This window comes from Ostrea edulis, chromosome 3 (genome assembly GCF_947568905.1).
Source record: "Ostrea edulis chromosome 3, xbOstEdul1.1, whole genome shotgun sequence".
Classification (NCBI taxonomy): domain Eukaryota; kingdom Metazoa; phylum Mollusca; class Bivalvia; order Ostreida; family Ostreidae; genus Ostrea; species Ostrea edulis.
The window spans coordinates 32,073,028-32,094,022 of NC_079166.1; the positions used below are offsets into that span (position 1 = coordinate 32,073,028).

General features: G+C 32.5%; 1 protein-coding gene across 2 annotated transcripts; it reads right to left on the reverse strand.

Moving 5' to 3' along the window:
- Positions 1 to 13,598: 13,598 nt before the first annotated feature.
- LOC125675700 (ras-related protein Rac1-like) lies at positions 13,599 to 20,429 on the reverse strand. 2 transcript variants are annotated; one of them, XM_048913486.2, is made up of 6 exons: positions 20,309 to 20,429; positions 20,089 to 20,164; positions 19,494 to 19,695; positions 15,518 to 15,835; positions 14,920 to 15,105; positions 13,599 to 13,924 (listed from the first exon to the last, which is right to left on the reverse strand). In XM_048913486.2, exons 3-6 carry the CDS (start codon positions 19,686 to 19,688, stop codon positions 13,820 to 13,822), a joined length of 804 nt encoding a protein of 267 aa, XP_048769443.2. In that variant the 5' UTR covers positions 19,689 to 19,695; positions 20,089 to 20,164; positions 20,309 to 20,429; the 3' UTR covers positions 13,599 to 13,819. The 2 variants fall into 2 exon arrangements, with proteins under 2 accessions (XP_048769443.2, XP_048769442.2); XM_048913485.2 differs by having other exon boundaries at positions 20,049 to 20,164.
- Positions 20,430 to 20,995: the final 566 nt, after the last annotated feature.

The following is a 20,995-nucleotide window of genomic DNA, read 5'->3' on the forward strand; positions in this document are numbered from 1 at the left end:
AGTTTAATGCCGTCGTGAATGACGGTATCAAATGCCTTATGAAAGTCTACAAAACATGCATAGAGTCGTTTATTGCCAGTGTTAATGTATTTGTCAATTAAACATTTAACTACAAATAAATGGTCTGATGTCCTGGATTTTTTTGAAAATCCTATTTGACTCTCGTGTATTATTTTGGTTTCAGTTAAGAATGTATCAAGCCTGTCGTTTAAAATGATATTAAAAAGTTTCGCTATGCTGTTAGTTATAGTTATTCCTCTATAGTTTTGGGGGAGCTTTGGATTATCCGATTTAAAGATGGGTGTTGTATAACCTTCTAACCATTTTTCTGGATAGATTCCTGATGTTAAGACCATATTGAATAGTTTTGAGATACAAGGATTTATATATATTTGAGCTGCTTTTATCATTTCATTTGAGATGTTGTCTAAACCAGGACTTTTACCCGACTTCAAAGTAGATATGGCCTTTTGAATTTCAGACAAAGATATCTTGAAATCCAATTTGCTAAACGACTTACAGGTCTGGCTGTTTTTTAGTTTATTAATTCCGGCTTCTATAGTCTTAACTCTGTCCTTGTAATGATCTGGTAATTTAGATAGAGAAGTAAAATAGTCAAACCTTGTATCCCCATCAATACACTTCTCTAAATTGTCTTTTTTCCCTTCATTTTCGCGAAGCGATTTGACTAATTTCCAATATTCTTTAGGATTAGTTTCATTCATTTGATCTAGTTTATCTAGAATACCCTGCCTGAATTCTCGCTTTTTACGTTTCCGCAGCTTGGCATATTCCTTATTTAATTTGAAAAAGGAACCTCGTAAGTAAGGGTTATTGGGAAATCTTGAAAGTAAAGTTGCTTTCTCAAATAAGTATTTTCTCGTTTTTGTAAGGTCGGAATCAAACCATTTTTTATTGGTTGTGTTTCTATGTTGTGTTTTTCTTTGTAAAGATAGTTTAGCTACTTTGTTTAGGATTTTGTGAATGTCGTTGGTGGCCTTGTTTATACTTTGTTCATTATACTCTATCGGTGTGTTTAAATAAAGCTTTATATCATTCTGGACGGTTGGTTGCATGAAAATTTTTTTGAAAGTTTCCTACAGATAAACTATCCCAATTGTATCATTTGGGCATCTCCTGCATGTTGTCACATGTATACTCCCTTTCAAATGATGATAAAAGTTTCATTGAGATTTTACAATGGCAGTCAGATAAAGGTAAAAAATCAGATACATGTACATACAAGACATCTTCTAACAACTGTTCAGATACAATGAAGTAGTCTACCACACTGGAACCAGCATAATTATGACATGTAAATTTCCCATATATATCACCAAATGTTCTACCGTTGGCTATTCTAAGCTTGTTTGCAATACATAATTCTAATAATTCTTATATATATATATATATATATATATATATATATATATATATATATATGAAAATTTTTCCTTTTTTATTCAATCTCTTTCTCTTCAATTTGAAATAAATCCAAACAATTGATTGTGTGACTATATAAACTGTATAAAAGAAATGAGAATGACACCGAACCCTCTATTAATTCCCGGCAGTGTATTTTCAGTTTTCTTCTAAAAGAATTTTATAAACAAGAATAGAATATAGAACATATTTTATTTTCCAATCAAGGGCCCTCAAGGGGCAGCATGAAAATACATATAAATAATGTACATATACGTATATAAGTAAAGAAAGAAGTGATTACATAACACATAGTTATATACAAATAGCTAGTGTCATATATTGTTCAAAATAAATTTTCCAGTTATATTTAGAATAGATGCCGGGCTCTTCAGAACTATGTAAATGAATTTTTGTTCATCATTGAGTTTGGTAAAAAATTTAATTGTTTTTTTCTATAGCATCACAAAAAGATTTTCTTTCATCAACAAACTTTTCACATTTAATCAAAAATGAATCTCATCACCTAATGAACCGGAGTTGCATTTGTTACATATTCGTTCATTCCTAGTAATACCAGAATATCTACCAACTTCAATCATTAATTTATGAGCTGATATCCGTAACTTACAAATAGATCTTCTAATATCAAAATTTTTAATTTTATTAAGATAGTTCTCAAAACCAAAGTGCTCCTTTAGTTTAAAATAAGTGCAAATCTATACTGACTAAAATCTCTTGACGGATATCCAATTTTAACATATTCTAAAGCTTTTTCTACTAGTGACTACCATGACAGTTTGTTGTTGAAATGTAAAGATTTACTACATAGATAAGCATCCTTAAGTAGTTTATATTCATTTTGGTTTTCAAGGCTGTACCAATAACAAAAGATTGATTTCAAAATATCATCACGTAGAGGGAATCTCCCCAATTCTGATAGTACAGCAAAATTTGTACTTTTCTTATGTACACCAAGAATAATTTATTCCATGAACCTATTTATCCACCCCATATTTCAGAATTATATAATAAAATTGGTTTTATTGTGTGGTCAAAGAGATGAATACTTGTTTTAATTCCTGGTGCTAAACATAAAAAATCTTTTTTCAATTTATAAAATCCTTTGAGGGCTGTGTTATATAGTTCAGATTTAGCGGTACTAAAACTGCCAGATGCAGAAAAAAAGGTACCCAAGTATTTATAATAAGGTGCACATTCAATATGTTTGTTCTGGAATTTAAATTTACACTGCAGTATTCTCCCAGCCTTGTTAAAGACAATAACTTTTGTTTTCTTAACATTGACATTCAAACACCAATTATTACAGTATGTTTCTAAAATATCTATTCTCTGTTGTAAACCCTTCGCTGTTGTTGACATTATTACTACGTCGTCTGCATACATTAAACAATTTAAATTTTCTTTTTGAAGTGATACAGTATCTACGAAAGCCTATTAGTATCATATAAAAAATGAATTTACATTCCCATATCTCGTAATTACGAGAAAGGATCTCGTTATTACGAGAAAGTTATCTCGTAATTACGAGAAAAGATCTCGTTATTACGAGATAATTATCTCGTAATTACGAGAAAAGATCTCGTTATTACGAGAAAAGATCTCGTTATTACGAGATCATTATCTCGTTATTACGAGAAAAGATCTCGTTATTACGAGATAATTAACTCGTTATTACGAGAAACTATCTCGTATTTACGAGATAATTATCTCGTTATTACGAGAAAAGATCTCGTTATTACGAGATAATTATCTCGAAATTACGAGAAAAGATCTCGAAATAACGAGATAATTATCTCGAAATTAATAGGAAAATATGTTAATATTGGTCACATGATATTTTTCTTTATATGAGCTCTCCTCTCCTCATTCCGTCAGTGTGTTTTGGATGCTGTTTTAAATATAAGAAATCACTTTCCCTTCAAAGCATGCCAAGTTGACCAATAGAATTTTTAGAAAGTTAACTTACCGAACGAAAGTTTATTCATGCATTTAAAGTACAATGGAAAGAAAACGACGATTTATTATTGTAGGTTTCTGCACTATCAATTAATTAAATTTTACGATGATATAAGCTAAATATAAAATTAAACTATCATAATGCTAAAGTGTAACTGTGTATAAATTTGAAAGTTCAAGATTATCCTCGGCGACGATATGCAGGTATCCTCACGGTACATATTGTCCATTGGTACATATACTACATATTGTCGCTGACGATAATATGCGCTGAGACAAGGCATATTTTTTGCATCACGGTACATACTGTTGTCGGAGACAATAAACATTGGAATATATTGTCGCCGGCCGCGATAGATGGGAAGGGTGGGGTGGTAAGATAACTATAGGTATCTCTGTAGAGAATATTTAGCTGTGGTTAAATGCTGAATTGTTTAATGCGAATGAATATTTGGAATTCTTGTACGATTCCAATACCATTTTCAATGGAGGCCGTGATAGCCTATTTGTTAACTCAATAAATGATTACATGTTTGACTTGTTTCATTTTATATATTGATAAATTTCAATTTAAAATATCTATAATATGAAAATATCACTATTTCAACAAACCACTATCTAGCGCTTTAAGTGTATGTTTTTCTTAGTAACATGCATGTACAGGGACTAGTGCCATCTCTCTCTCTCTCTCTCTCTCTCTCTCTCTCTCTCTCTCTCTCTCTCTCTCTCTCTCTCTCTCTCTCACGCGTACTCAATATCTTAAGTAACCAGTACGAAATGATTTGATCATTAAAGATATATGTTGGCATTGATTAATAAAAATGAAAAATATTGCATACATTTGAGTATATAATCTAGATTTGTAAAAATATAATAGATAAATAAAAATCCAAACTTAATTCAAGAAGTCTCATTCCTACATGTGGATCAGTACCTGATGCTACATGTACATCTAATAATGGTGAGGATTTGTGTCGGTACATACTGTAGAAGGAGTCATGTAACAACTCTATCTACATATATACAGGTTTCACACCTCCAGTTTACAATCCTTTGTATTGGAAATCAAACCTCCTTAATAAATCAAAAATGAACACCTGTTGATCTGACAAATTTAAAAAACACAAAAATAGACGTACAAATATTCTGGTTCTAAAGATATTTGTCTTTGATTATCGTATAACCCGATGAACTAAATAAAATACAAAAAAAATGTGCGTAAACATATGCATTTCATGTTTCTAAAAGTGTGATTATGACCGCAACTAAACTTACGCGAACCGGAACATAAATGATAACCCGAACGAAAATTATAGGTATCTAGCGTTGCTAAATCATGCGACACCGGACGACAATATGTACCGTCACACGCACTTTGAACGAAATCATTTCGATTTCCTGACCAATCAACAAAGAGGGAAATAGTATCAAATGTTTCCAAGATTATCCATAAGTTGTGCAACTCGGCTTTATATCAATATTTTCTCGTAATTACGAGATCTTGTAAAAAATATCTTTTCTCGTTACAACGAGATCTTCTCTCGTAATAACGAGATCTTTTCTCGTAATTACGAGATCTTTTCTCGTAATAACGAGATCTTTTCTCGTAATTACGAGATCTTATTTTGTAATTATTAGATAATTATCTCGTAATTACGAGATCTTTTCTCGTAATAACGATATATTTTCTCGTAATTACGAGATGATTATCTCGTAATTACGAGTTCTTTTCTCGTAATAACGAGATCTTTTCTCGTAATTATGAGATCTTTTCTCGTAATTACGAGATCTTTTCTCGTAATTACGAGATAATGGAATGTGAATTAATTTTTTTTTACATGATACTAATAGGCTTTCGTAAGTATCTATATATTTTTCGAGATATAATGGAAAATCATTGATGAAAATTTTGAACAGAGGGGGACTTAAATTGTCCCCCTGTCTTATACCAAGGTTAATCAAAAATGGATCAGTAAGACTATCTCCGATTCTAACACACGCTTTAGAATTCCTGTACATATCCTTGATAATGTTGTAAAAATAACTGCCAATATTCATATTCAACAGTTTTAGTTTCAAACCAGTGTGTATTACACTATCAAAAGCCTTACAAAAGTCAATGAAACATGTATAAAGCCTACCTTCTTTGGTATTGCAATATTTATATATCAAGGTTTTTAAGATAAAGACATGATCAGCAGTTTGAGCATGTTTTGTAAATCCTATTTGGGAATTATGAATTAGATTATTCTTCCGCAAGTACAAATCTAATCTGTTATTAAGTATAGAGTTAGATAATTTACCAATGCAGCTTGTTATAGTTATGCCTCTATAGTTTGCTGGGTCGTTGGGGTCCTCGGATTTATAAATTGGAGAGATATAGCCATCGGCCCATATTGAATAGTTTTCTTAAACATAGGATTAAGTAGTTTTGACTACATTTTAGCATTTCATTTGAAATTAGATCAGGCCCAACTGCTTGACCTAACTTGAGCTTTGCAAGTGTATTTATTATTTCTTTATCTTTAATTTCAAAATCAAGTTCATTAAATATGGCTTTCTTTTCTTTTCCCTGTAGAATATATTCTAGCTCATTAAGTCTATTCTGAAATATTTTGTCAGTATTAGAGTGCAAATCTCTAAAATGGGTGACCCAAGTCTTAGAATCAATTTGTGAACATGAAGAGTTCCCAGTTTTTGTTGATCCCTTGATATCATTTACCAGTTTCCAGTAATGTTTAGGGTTGTTAGATTTCATCATATCAAGTTTATGTAGCATCAAGTTCATAAATAGCTTATATTTAGTTTTCCTGGATTTGTTGTACAATCTGTGATTTCTACAGTATCTACCTTTTATGAATGGATCTCTAGGGAATTTAGCATATAGTTTTCCAAGTGAGATTAAGTTTGTTCTCATTCTGTGTAAATCTTTATCAAACCACTTATTTCTTTTTTTTTTTGCAAGATTTTTATTTGTTGCATCGAGTAGGTTTATACAATGACATATTTGCCACATTGACAAAAATATTGGTTAGATCTTGAGCTTTGGTATTTATATCTTTTACATCTGAACAAATTTAAAACTTATTTTCAAAAAGTCATTAATTTGTTTTTGGATAGCTGGTGAGTCAAGTGCCTGTTGGAATTTAACAGCAGAGTTTTCTGTCCATTTGTATTTAAATGGAGCTTTATGCAATTTTTTACTTGTTGAAACGTTTTCTTGAAATCTGGCCAAGATTTCAAATGATATTTTGCAATGACAGTCAGAAAAAGTAGCTAAAAAATCAGATACTTTGAAATATAATATCTGATCTAACATATCTTCACTTGCAATCAAATAATCTACCGTTTATTTGACCATGAACATTAAAACATGTAAACTGACCAAATAAGTCACCCATTGTTCTACCATTTACAATTCGCATTTGATTATTTATACATAAATTAACAAGTTCTTTTCCTCTATCATCAAAACTTTCATCAAGGCTACTGCGACTTTTAATCTGGACATCAGGCTTGTATAGGAATCAAACAATGGAAGATGCTTTGTGCTATCCTGATTTATAAAATCAACTAAATTTGAGGTCCTTGCATTCAGATCCCCCAGTAATAAGATATCTCCTTTTTTTTTAATTCTGTTATTCTAGTTTCTAGGTTCTTAAATTTCTTTTCAGTCTCATTCGCTGGCTGTTTCACTGGGACTTGTGGTCGATCTTGTATTTTCTTAACAGATTCAACTAGGGGTGTGATGGCTTTGGTGAGGGCAATTGAAAAACTTTTCTCTACTTGCTGTAGAAGAGTTGTTTGTAAAGCTTTTTGTCAGGTTTATTTCATGTATCAAGAGAGAATATGTACGATATTTAGGGATGAGTTCAATCTCTACGTGAAGAGATGATGGTTTAAGCAATATCTCCTTGTGTGAGCAGAGATAGAAAAGAGTAAGATACCCGTGTCCCCTTTCAAACTAAAAAGGCAATATTTCAGTTACTACACAGAAAGTACTCTGTCTTTCCCCTAGATAAGGCTGATGTTATTAGTTCAGACTTCGGAGTTGATTTTCATGAGCAATATTTCCACCACATTGATGCGTGCATCAATTGAATTATTAAAACAATAGTACTTTTTAAAAAAAAAATCATTTTCTCTATTTTCGTTATTCTCATAATCACCAGCATCCCGTTGGGACCCGGGCTAGAATAGGTCCTCAGTACACCTTGCTTTGTTGTAAGAGGCGATTAAATGGGGAGGTCCGTAAAAACCGAGGTCCCGTGTCACATGATAATATATTGTGTATGTCATATTATAAGATCAGAAGGACCTCATTGGAAATAAGCTATATGGCTTTAATGGGTTATCCTTGGCATGGGCATATACATTAATTTTCTCACTGTGCTCGACTGATTCACGATTTTCCTCCAAATTTTGTATTTCACTTTCAGTAATCAAAATCTATAGTCTAATATGTTTTAAAAAGTTTCACAAAAAATTAAGGTGATTCATCATGACGGAAGCTCATTATAGAGAGTTTATTATTTGTTTTGAAAACAAAGATTGAGGTGTGTTATTGTTTACGAGTTTTCAAAATAAATGGATACTGATCCAAGTTTATTATATATATCACATCTCAAGTATGCTTTAGGTAAAATGTGTCATTTAAAAGTTAAAATTTGTAATTGTACAAAATGAAGATCCTTTGAATTACAAAATTAATGTTTCACTGGTTGGTTTGTTTACATAAAAAGACTCGAGTCTTTGTTTACATAACACAGAATCAAAGCTAAAATATTGCTCTTATCCTTGCATTCAGACGGTCCAAATTTTGGTTGTCAACATTAAATGAGCTATATTTTTAATTTTTAACATCACAAATGAAAAATATTTCTTTCGAAAAACGTGAACCAGTCCCTTTAAAGTCAAAGAGCTGTTAAAATTTACCTTTTTATCTTATCTATTTAACAACAACTTTTGTTTTAACTATGTGTTCCTCAGTGATATTGTCTTATATTTATATTGTATATGTGCCTATTCCTAAATAAATAAACTAAACTAAACAACAGCAGGTGTTGCACGATAAAGACCCCTTCCTGCTCAATGGCCGTAAGCGCCGAGCATAGGCCTAAATTTGAAGTCCTTCATCAGTATTGGTGACGTCTCCATATGAGTGAAAAGTTCTTGAGAAGGACGTTAAACAATATTCAACCAACCAACCATCATAAAAGTAATGAAGATACATATTAACCATTTTGTGCATTCTCGCATTATCTCACGCACTCTTTCACACTACTATCACCCAGCATAGTTGGTTGTATACTTCATATTACAAGTTACATATCCAGATGAAAAGTAGTTTTCTAGTACTTTGCATGATTTTTTTTTGGGGGGGGGATAATGTACCACCCCAGTAATACGAGGAGTTTAGTTTTGAAAAATTGAAAATATTATTTGGTATAATGACATTTTCTATTCTCAAACTTGTTCTGTTTTGCCTGCTTTGAGCAAAAACGAGTGCAGTCCACTTGGCTAGTGCTTTTGAGCTAAGGATCATAAATCAGTGATTATTGTAAATAATAACTTTTATGTGACGTGCGAGGTATTTGTCTCTCACTTTACCCTGACCTGTTATGTCTGGGTGGAGTAATGGCTGTTTTTGATCTAATTTTACCCTTCTCCTTACTTGCTGTATTTCATCCAATCAAATGTAACATGTTCGTCACGTGGTCATTGTCTGTTTGTTTACTATGTACCAGGAGCCATGCTAGTTCAGAGCAGCAATTTTTGTACCCACCGTCCACCTCTTCTACCTCCATGTACTGTATATCATTTTAGCCATTTACGATATAACTGACATGGCCTTGATTTCTTGTTGCTACCCACCTTTTTTTGTGGGCAGGCAATATTTTTACGCTAGTCTTTTTACATATGTGTATGCAATAGGGGGTCATCTTGTTAGACCCCCTATCGGATGTTTTTATTTTGTGTATATATGTTCTCTTTCTCAATGTCAATTTTATAGATGTATGTAACAGGGGGTCATCTAGTCATTTGCAGCATATGATCTTAATTTTTACTTGGTTTTAATGACCCCCTGTACTGTATATACTTTTCGTCATTTACTAAATAAATGACATTTTCTGTTCTCAAACTTGTTCTGTTTTGCCTGCTTTGAGCAAAAAACGAGTGCAGTCCACTTGGCTAGTGCTTTTGAGCTAAGGATCATAAACAGAATTATGAAATTAACAACTTTACTACACAAACTGATAAGTGTTTCACTCCAAGTAATGTTAGGTACATCTTGGTGTTTGTTTTTTTTTTTCTAATTTCAAAGTGTTAGAAATTCAGAACAAGACATAAACATACGTGGAATTGTTTCTACATCTTTACAGAAAGAACAACAACCATCTGAAATGATACTGATTTTCCTAAGGTAATATTTCGTAGGAAGAAACTCTCTCTGCAGAGTTCGGTATTGTAGCCTCTGAACTTGGGTATCAATGCTTGTTTTAAAACAAACTTTAAACAACTGTATAGATAATTCGGTGTTCCATTTTTGGATTGATTGGGGTACGGGGTCATTACTATTAATCATATCACATATAACACTTCGGAACATATTTCATTCAACCGTATATATTCAAAGTAAAAATGAATGAATGGCGTTCAATTTTTTAAACATCTGATCTCTTGACAGACATATAACCTTAAAAAAACTTGAATATAGTACTGGCAATACTATTGCATTGTATATACATATATTAGTCTAAATTTTTGTGAGAAATCTTGTAGTAATGAAAACATTCCATCTTAATCTAAAAAAAAAAAGTCTCCAATTATTTTCACACCATGTTACGTTGATATCATGTTTTAACATAAATACTTTTACCACCAACACACAAGTTTGTTATTATGCCACACTGGGATAGAGCTGAGTTTTTACATGGAAAATGCATCATCCATTGTTTCCACCATATAGTGTTCATGATTGAAAAACGTCACCCAAAAATCCATAGCTGTTTTGTAACAGCAAACACATATTCACCTCCAAAAGCAAACATTTTTTAAACCACCCGTTGTGACATTTTATTAAGCAAGGAACATTTTGAAGACATGAAAAAGTTTTTTTTTAACGCAACCATTTTGATACCACCTTTTAAGTAATCTTGAGTGATAATCTGTGCCTTGACCTTGTCAATCTTTGAATTCCATTCAATTTTTGTTTTTTAAAAACTTACTTAGAAACCAATGGGAGTGAGAATTCTTCTATTCCAATGGCGTATCAAAACTTTGATTTATGGTATATGAATACTAAATTTAATTTAAATCAACTTCTTTCTTTTTTTTCAATATCCAGAGATTTCTATTCCCAGTAAAGTGAAAGTAGCACATCCCCACTCTAGTGTCCATCTTGTGTGGTGATATAATACTTTAGAGTTGTTTTTTTTAGCCTATCAAAACAATTTTTGTGTCTGATTTATTTTTTTAATCCAGAGAGAAAGTTAAGTAGTAGTCTATATAGTGTCAAGTGCAGCGAAAAGAGATTTAGGTTCGTTGGTTGTATATTGTTTACGTCCCACTCGAGAATTTTTCACTCATATGGAGACGTCACCATTGCCGGTGAAGGGCTGTAAAATTTAGGCCTATAGTCAGCGCTTACGGCCTTTGAGCAGGGAGGATCTTTATCGTGCCACGCCGCTGTGACACGGGGCCTCGTTTTTTTTTTCCCGGTCTCATCCGAAGGACCACCCCATTTCGTCGCCTCTTTTGACAAGTAAGGGGTACCGAGTCCACCTCTTCTAAGCCATATCCCCACGGGACAGCCAAAGTTGTGTCGTCAGCATATTGGAAAATTTTGTGTTTCTTACCATTCACTATTATATCTTTGATATAGCTATATTTTCTGCACAAAAAATAAATAAATAAGGAACAATAGGATCACCTTGTCTACAACCTCTCTGTATATCAAATTTCCTGATAGGAAACCACTTAGTAATACAGATTCTGTAATATTTGTAATTGTATTCAAAATATTTGTTCAATCTTATAATCCCCAAAACCAAAATAATCTAAACCTTTATAATTGAAATTCCAGGATAAGGAGTCGAAAGCAAAATCTACGAGCACAAGTAATCCTGGTGTTCGGTAAAAGACAAGATATTATATACAGTGTATACACAAACCTTGTATTTTCTCCTATGTAGCGACACTATATACAACCAAACTGAGTTTCTAACTTTTTGTGTAAGAAAAAATACAAGATTCTGAAGAACAAAAACATATACTAGGGATTTCCTCCTTCTTCTACCGATTTAGCCCGTAATCTGTATTTAATAATGTGACCTTGTAATTTTTCCTTCCTTTCATTTTCAAAATTCAACATATTTTTTTCCTCGAAAGGTTATGATTTAATATTACAGTCTGACTCTTATTCTCTTTAGAGAAGTCGAGAGGCATAGCCTTCACCCGACTTCTCTAAAGAGAATATCTGACTCTATGATTTCAATCTCTTCCAATAAGGTGTTCTAAAGTTTGTCTCTTCCCTTTTTCTTCCATGAAAAGAAAAATGCTATTAATGGTTGATGTCTATCTTGTCAGCATGTAGATATTAGCTTTGTATTTTAAGTATAATTTGCTTGACTTTATCCATATTGATTTTCTGTCAGTAGATTACTATTGAATTTCAAGAGTCCACAACCTCTTTTAAATTTATTAACTTTTAACTCTACAAGTGATGCTGAATGGTTTGACCAATATCCAGGCGTAACAGGAAACCTTTCTACCATATTCATAATATTTAAGAGCAATACCCGATTTGATGCGCGCAATAATTGATATGATGCGCGTATGAATTCAATTATTGCGCATAATATCGAGCGAAGCTCGGATGGGTCGAAGGCTCTAAAGGTAACACGTATGTAAAAGAAAAAATTAGAAAATCAGCAAATGAATAGAGATAATCTCTACATACATCTGACGAGGTATGTTCACTGAAATTTTTGTGATCCGTATGGGCACTGCCATATTGCATTGTTAATTAGTTGCTTCTAGAGTTATTCGTATTTTAATTTTGAATGCCAAAAATATAAGACTGGCGTGTAATTTGTAACTCAAACAGCCAGTTTGTTCAAAATGAATTGTGTGATTATTATTGTTACAGTTTTTAGCCAATCACCAATTAGAAAAACAGTAATACGACGAAATAGATGATCGAATTCATGAGTTTCTTTAAATAAGAATTTACGATATACTTCGGTTGCCTTTTTGCAATTTTGAATTTATTGGTTAATTTTGTTTAGTTTTAACCACAGGTGCTTGTGGACAGGACTTCCGGTACCCCCCTTCTTGTATTTTGAAATGTTCAATTCCTTGGGTATTTCGGACGTATTTTTGATAAAATATGTAACTTCAGAGTTTATATATTTCAATGGAATACACAAATCTCGCATAGAAACCGTTTTTAAAAATGTCATATCACCGATCATAATATATGATCGGTGATATGACATTTTTAAAAACGGTTTCTATGCGAGATTTGTGTATTCCATTGAAATATATAAACTCTGAAGTTACATATTTTATCAAAAATACGTCCGAAATACCCAAGGAATTGAACATTTCAAAATACAAGAAGGGGGATACCGGAAGTCCTGTCCACAAGCACCTGTGGTTTTAACGGCCTTTTTAATTGCGAACGGGATGTATACACGTATCAACACTTCGCGCAAGTTACGTCCCTTGTCCGCCATCTCCCGGTTAAAAATCGTATTTCCCTTCGTTTGCCTTTGTAATTTTCCTATATATGTAGCTTTGACATCTGTTATTTTTCCATCAATTGCAGTCAACTACAATAATGCCCCAGATTGGGGCAACCCATTAACTTGTATGAAAACTTGGTATATTGGCTAAAATTCAACATAATAACATCTTACATTTGGTAAGGTAAAGAAGAAAAACTTGGGTTTTCACCACAGGCAATTGCATCGCTTGGGGTCGAATTTACTATATAAAGAGTACTCTTTATATAGTAAATTCGACCCCAAGCGATGCAATTGCCTGTGGTTTTCACCGATTGACTTTTGGCTGACCCCGCAAAGGGACGTAACTCGCGGCGAAGTGTTGATTGAATTTGTTGATTTGGCACTCCATAAAAATTGTTTGTATTGTGTGAAAATAAAAACGTAAACCATAAAAAACCCATCGTCTACAAAATGTACATCATTATTCACTATACTTATACTTTACAAATATTTAAAACAACTTCCGAGTAATGATGATGATAATGATGAAATTATACTAAATGTGTGATATAACATGTAAATCTTTGTATAATCATAGTATACATTATGCCATTTCTCGCCTCCGAAAACAAAGTCATCAAGAGAATAAAATATAAGAAAAATAAATATGGTTTCCACGAAGACCTCTACATTAAAAGACAGTGCTTTATAAGGTGGTGCCTGTTCTTTTTCATCCTGCCCGGCGTGAAGTATATCGCAGCAACTGCTTGTAGAATATCTGCGAAGCTCTCCTGAAAAAAATGGATATACTTTTAATCTACACAAAATTTTCCTTTATTTTCCTTTAAAAAACGAGATTCTCCAGCATCAAACCCCCAGATATCTAGAGTAAAAACTAGTGCTATTGATTTAGTGTATCCACGTTCAGAAATTAATGCAAAATCATCTGATCATTGCGTTAAAATATAGATATCGCTAATATGGATAGCTGCAGAACCGTCAAAATATTTTTTTCAGAGAGCTACAGTTCTGTAGCTATAATATGGGTAGACTTACAGTGGTAAAGATGTCGCGGTGTGATTGTTCAGCTTGTAAGGATAATATAATGAGTATTGCTTAGTTTGTGTACTATCATATTACAAAAGATTACTTGGTTACTGCGTAAGATAGAAGAGTATCTAGAGGAAGAGGAAAGTGTGGCAGAGGAAATGACGGACCAGGGTACATGTGACAACAATATACCCGGACTTTCTTTTAAAAGTTCGGGTATAATTACCTGCAATTACTTAACTAACTAGTACCAAGTAGTATAATGCCAAATCTCACATGGATATTGAAATCATTCTTTGGACGACTTGGCGACCTTTCGCTTTGGAGAACATTCCGTGTGCATTTGACCAGAATCAAAATAATTGAGAGAAATATCTCTTTTTGTTCAGAGATACATGTATCTCCTTTGGATGCAGAGGGATACATGTACAGATATCTCATATGCAAATTCTTATAAAAAATCTAAATGAAAAGGCTATCTCTAAATGTAAAAGAGCTATCTAAGTGAAAGAGATACCCCTTTCATAGAGACATATATCTATAAGTTTAGACGTATCTTTTAACTTAGAGATTTTTTTTTTCTAAACACATAATTGTAGATATCTCTTTGAAATGAAACGCATCTCTTTAAATTATAGATTCCTTTATCGTTTACATTTTTCTAAACAAGAGACCACGCTTTATCTTAAATTTGAAAATTTTAGGGGGGGGGGGGGGTATCAGTACGCATGCTTACGTTTTTAATGGCTGAGCATTCAAAATAGTTGACAGCATTTATCGTCTGCGCGAAATTACGCAGTTCATCTGACTTCAATAACTTCTGTTGTCGTTCATCTCCTATTTTGTTGCGGAGATCTATTTTTGTTGCGATCACAATTATCGGGGGCGGATCCGGAAGGCAGGAGTGCAAGTCTTTCAGAAGCTGCAGAAAATAAGAGACCTAAAGTATCTATACTTTGGGGATTTTAGATATGGCAGTCATACAAATATTTAAATATGTCAGTCATAGATATCTAAATATGCCAGTCATACAGATATTTAGATTTGTAAGTCATACATATATTTAAATATGTCAGTCATACATTATTCAGACATGTCAGTCACACAGATATCTAAATATGTCAGTCATGATTATTTAGATACGTCAGTCATACAGATATCTTCTTTTCTTTTTTCAACTGTTCACAACTTAATTTTACTTACCGGTATATCTTAAGTTTTTGTTGACTTTGATGTCATCGATTATTTATCAGTTGACATTTTTTGTGCGGTTTTATCCTTCAGGATAGAATAGAATTCTAGAACTGCATTTTGCAACATTTTTAATAACTTACATTGTTTGATTCCTTTTCAAAATTCACGAAATCAATAGGAATGCAAAGAAGAAAAACGTCATAGGTTTGTTCCTGAAGGAAGAGTCTTTTGAGTCCTTCGTAAAATTCACATGACGGAATGTCATACAAATGAATGGCAACCTCACTGCCCTGGTACTGATAGTCAACGGAATGTACGTCATGCAAAGTGGGTTGGATGCTTCCAAAATCCGGGCACTTGCCGTCGATGTAGGCTTTAATCATGCTTGTTTTCCCGCTCATCTGCCAGCCATCAACGACACATTTTATGACGGGTACATTTCCTTGTCCCTTACGCGTCTGTAGTTTAAAGAAACGAATGCCTGTTTTACTTATGAACATGTACACACAGATACATGACAAGTATCAATTTACAGCTGTGTTGGCTGCTTATTCATTCATCTCTATCAGTATTGGGGTGGGTTTTTTTTTTCGTTTTTTTTTTTCTCTTTTCTTTTTCCCCCCATAATTTTCATGTCTTAATTAAACAGAGTTTGATTAAGTTTTGGAATGCGGCACAAATTTTAACTTTGAAAATAAATGCCAGTGTTGTATAGTAGCTTTTCCCCAGTAAAATTGGCTGTATATTAGTAGTACATTTGCCCCCCCCCCCCCCCCCCCCGCCCGGTCCTACTATATAGCAGGATTGCCCCTCCACAGTACGGATCCCCCTCCCAGTTTTGGTTTAAAATTTAGAAAAATATTTTACGAAGAACCAACCGGGCTTTAAATCAACCTTCAGTTAGATATATTTGCATACGAAAGTATGCATTTTAGATTAAGAAAAATTATTATACCCCCCGCAACAAGTTGTGGGGGGGGGGGGTATACTGGAATCGGGTTGTCCGTCTGTCCGTCCGTCCGTAGACGCAATGGTTTCCGGACTCTAAAGCATTATCCTTTCCACCTACCGTCACCATATCATACATATGGACTACCCATGGGATGAAGATGTTCCCTATCGATTTTGGGGTCAAAAGGTCAAAGGTCATGCGCACTGGACATCGAAGTAGCAATATGGTTTCCGGGCTCTAAAGCATTATCCTTTCCACCTACAGTCACCATATCATACATATGGACTACCCATGGGATGAAGATGTTCCCTATCGATTTTGGGGTCAAAAGGTCAAAGGTCACGCGCACTGGACATCGAAGTAGCAATATGGTTTCCGGGCTCTAAAGCGTTATCCTTTCCACCTACAGTCACCATATCATACATATGGACTACCCATGGGATGAAGATGTTCCCTATTGATTTTGGGGTCAAAAGGTCAAAGGTCAAGCGCACTGGACATCGAAGTAGCAATGTGGTTTCCGGGCTCTAAAGCGTTATCCTTTCCACCTACAGTCACCGTATCACACATATGGACTACCCATGGGATGAAGATGTTCCCTATTGATTTTGGGGTCAAAAGGTCAAAGGTCATGCGCACTGGACATCGAAGTAGCAATATGGTTCGGTTTGTCATGCCATTTGTTTTTTACACTCAGAAAAGAGGTAGTTTATACCTATTACCAACACCCTTTGGGAGATCGGGGTAAGCGGGGGGTATTCTTAGTGAGCATTGCTCACAGTACCTCTTGTTCTTTTTTTTTCTTTTCTTGGTAACAGCGAAAAGCATTTGAGTCCGTCTGTCTTGCTGTCCGTCCGTCTGTCTATCTGTAATACCCAGTCCTTGAGCTTTGTAATGAAATATTATATTATGAATCATCATAAATCCTTACGACTCAAATAAGACCCTATTAATAAGTGAAAGGCCGAGCTTAAAAAAATTCATTTTTGCAAATGGAATTTAATATAATGTCGCTGTATGATGTGTAATATATATAATAAACCCTAATAAGAAAGACAGCTATTGATCTTGACTTGAAAAGGTTGACCGTCAAGGTCACTAATTTACATTCTAGCCATATTAAGTAGCTTCTAGTCTTATTTGAGCGTTTGCAATGAATTAAGGTAATGTCATTCGTAATTTTGAGATCTAAAGATCAAGGGTCAATGTCACAAATAGTCCTTTTCATTCCTCTTCTGTCCTTAAACAGGAGGGGCATACATTCTTTGAATTGTCTTGTTTGAAGTGATTCATCGGGTTACTAAAAAATATTTTAGTTAGGTATTTATTTGGTGAATCGTATGATAAAATTATACAAATGAGAATTCATGTTCTGAAATTCGGTTTGATTTTGACTGCATGACTTGCTTGATTGTGAATAATAAACTAGGACGGTCTTATTTTCAACTTAATGATTTCTTTACATGTAATTATTATTATATATCATTAAAGTCAAAAGCAAAAACAGTGTAGAAACTTATATTGAATCACAGATATGAATATAACATAGCAATATAAATATAACATAGCAATATAAATATAACATAGCTATATAAATATAACATAGCAATATAAATATAACATAGCAATATACATATAACATAGCAATATAAGTATAACATAGCAATATAAATATAACATAGCAATATAAATATAACATAGCTATATAAATTTAACATAGCAATATAAGTATAACATAGCAATATAAATATAACATAACAATATAAGTATAACATAGCAATATAAATATAACATAGCAATATAAGTATAACATAGCAATATAAATATAACATAGCAATATAAGTATAACATAGCAATATAAATATAACATAGCAATATAAATATAACATAGCTATATAAATATAACATAGCAATATAAGTATAACATAGCAATATAAATATAACATAGCAATATAAGTATAACATAGCAATATAAATATAACAGAGCAATATAAATATAACATAGCTATATAAATATAACATAGCAATATAAGTATAACATAGCAATATAAATATAACATAGCAATATAATTCCAATGTTATTTATTACAATTGTTTTAATTGGACGAAAATAAAGCTGAACAAAAGTTTACACATCAATAAATCCGAAAACGCGATGTATTCATACACACCTGAAAACAAATAACATAGTGCGGGGAAACTATTCAAATTTTTGGAATTGTTAGTAAAGTGAATGAATTGGAATTATAAGAATCAAACGTTCTTTTTGAAGAATTTATCGATGTGTAAACTCCGGACATTTTACTCAGAAACTTAACATAAAAGTGCTTCGCACTTTTATTCAGTTTGTGAGCAAAATGTCTGGAGTTTACACATCGATAAATTCTTCAAAAAGAACGTTTAATCCTATAATAAATATAACATAGCAATATAAATATAACATAGCAATATAGATATAACACAGCAATATAAATATAACATAGCAATATAAATATAACAGCTATATAAATATAACATAGCAATATAAGTATAACATAGCAATCTATATAACACAGCAATATAAATATAACATAGCAATATAAATATAACATAGCAATATAAATATAACATAGCAATATAAATATAACATAGCAATCTATATAACACAGCAATATAAATATAACATAGCAATATACATATAACAGAGCAATATAAATATAACATAGCAATATAAATATAACATAGCAACATAAATATAACATAGCAACATAAATATAACATATCACTATATATAACACAGCAATATAGATATAACACAGCAATATAAATATAACACAGCAATATAAGTATAATGTAGCAATATAAGTATAATGTAGCAATATAAATATAACATAGTAACAAGATCCGAATCGTTTACGATTTTTGTTTTAAATTTTAAAAAATGGTTTTCCATAACTTTTTCCGATGTAAATTGTACTATATAGCAGATTTTGTGAAGGTAATATGACTATAATAGAAGGAAAATCTCAGTATATATATGTAGCTATCTTTTCGTGAAGGTAATCCTGCTACATGTATATAGCACACCTTCGTTTGGTGTACATAATATGTAATTTAGAATTAGAGTCGTGGATCTTTTGTCTGAAATCTTTTACATGTACTTAACTTTCTCAAATACAACTCACCTTTTGTTGCTTTTCGCTAAAGGATTGGTGGTATTTCACGTCATGACTTCCGCTGTCTCGTTTAGACAGATGCTCCCCCACACAAGCTTTACAGAAACTATCATTACATGGCTCACACACAAACTGTACATGGTTGTCACACCCACCACACGGAACGACGTTCTCGTATACAAGTGAGCCGTGTGTGGATTCCATTCTACATCTATAAAGAATGCGCAAAAATGTTATATAGAAGGATTGAAGGAATGTATGTACATGTCGTATGGTATATTTATGTGCTTTGGTCAGATGTCAGCAATTCATGCTAAATTCACATACATGTACATTGTAGTTGTGTATCTGTATTAATAATTTATTATAATCTAGCATGAAATACAATGTACATTGATGGTTTCATCATTTTTCATTGAATATGAATTTCCTTGTTTTCGTGGATATGTCAGACTACGAAATCTTACAAGCTTTCCACGAAAAGAACATACTAAGTAGCGATAGATACGAAATTAAGTATTAAAAAAACAGCAGGTTTTAAATAACCATGAAATTGATACTTGCGCAAATCTAGGAAACAGCGATACATGTATGCCACAATCACCTGTACTTCCTTGGAGTATTATGTACGTCTCGAGAGATCTGACTGACAAAATAAAGGTAGTTCTATACAACTCCCTCTGAAAATAGAAAGAAAGGAAATTTAAGGCAAATTCCAAAGTAAATAAATGCCTGTCGGGAACATTTTTTTTTAAAACTCACGGCATATATTTTGCTGGCATTTTATGATACCTAATAAAACTCTAATTACAATTTTAACTCACCCAATAAAACTACACCCTAAAACTAAATATGCAGTATATTCTTCTCTTCAACAGTATATCTAGATCACAAAGAAGGAAGATATAATTTACTTGTTTTTAGCCACACTTCCCTATGTGTATGTACGCTTTGTGATCTACATCTTTTAAAGGTAAAAAGGGATCAACTTTAAATAGTCATTTCCTTGTGTTTTATTTGTAGCACTTAATTAAAGGTACATATGTACTAACAAGTGATTTAATTTTGTTCCAAACTATACCAATGTTACATGTATCTACAATGGCGATATATAACGACATGTGCAACATGAATAGGTAAATCTGATAGGATTTAGAAGAGAGATCATAAGATCAATGTCGAATAAGAATCTAAATTCATATAGTTAAGGGGGGTATAACTCTTGTAGGTTTATGTTATACGACATCGATTTTCATACACAAATTATTTTTGATAAATAAAACTTTCATCAATTTTGATTAACATGACAATTTTTTAGTGACATTTAAAGACATCGCACATTTCCACCACAATTGAAAATGTATATATACATGTATGTAAATTTTCATTTTTGAAATCTGTATCAAGAAAAATAATAATGATTTTAAAAAAAAAACACCAATAGAATAAACAAACATATAAAACCCACCTATGTTTGATTTTGGCTTCAAAATTTACTACATGTATATATG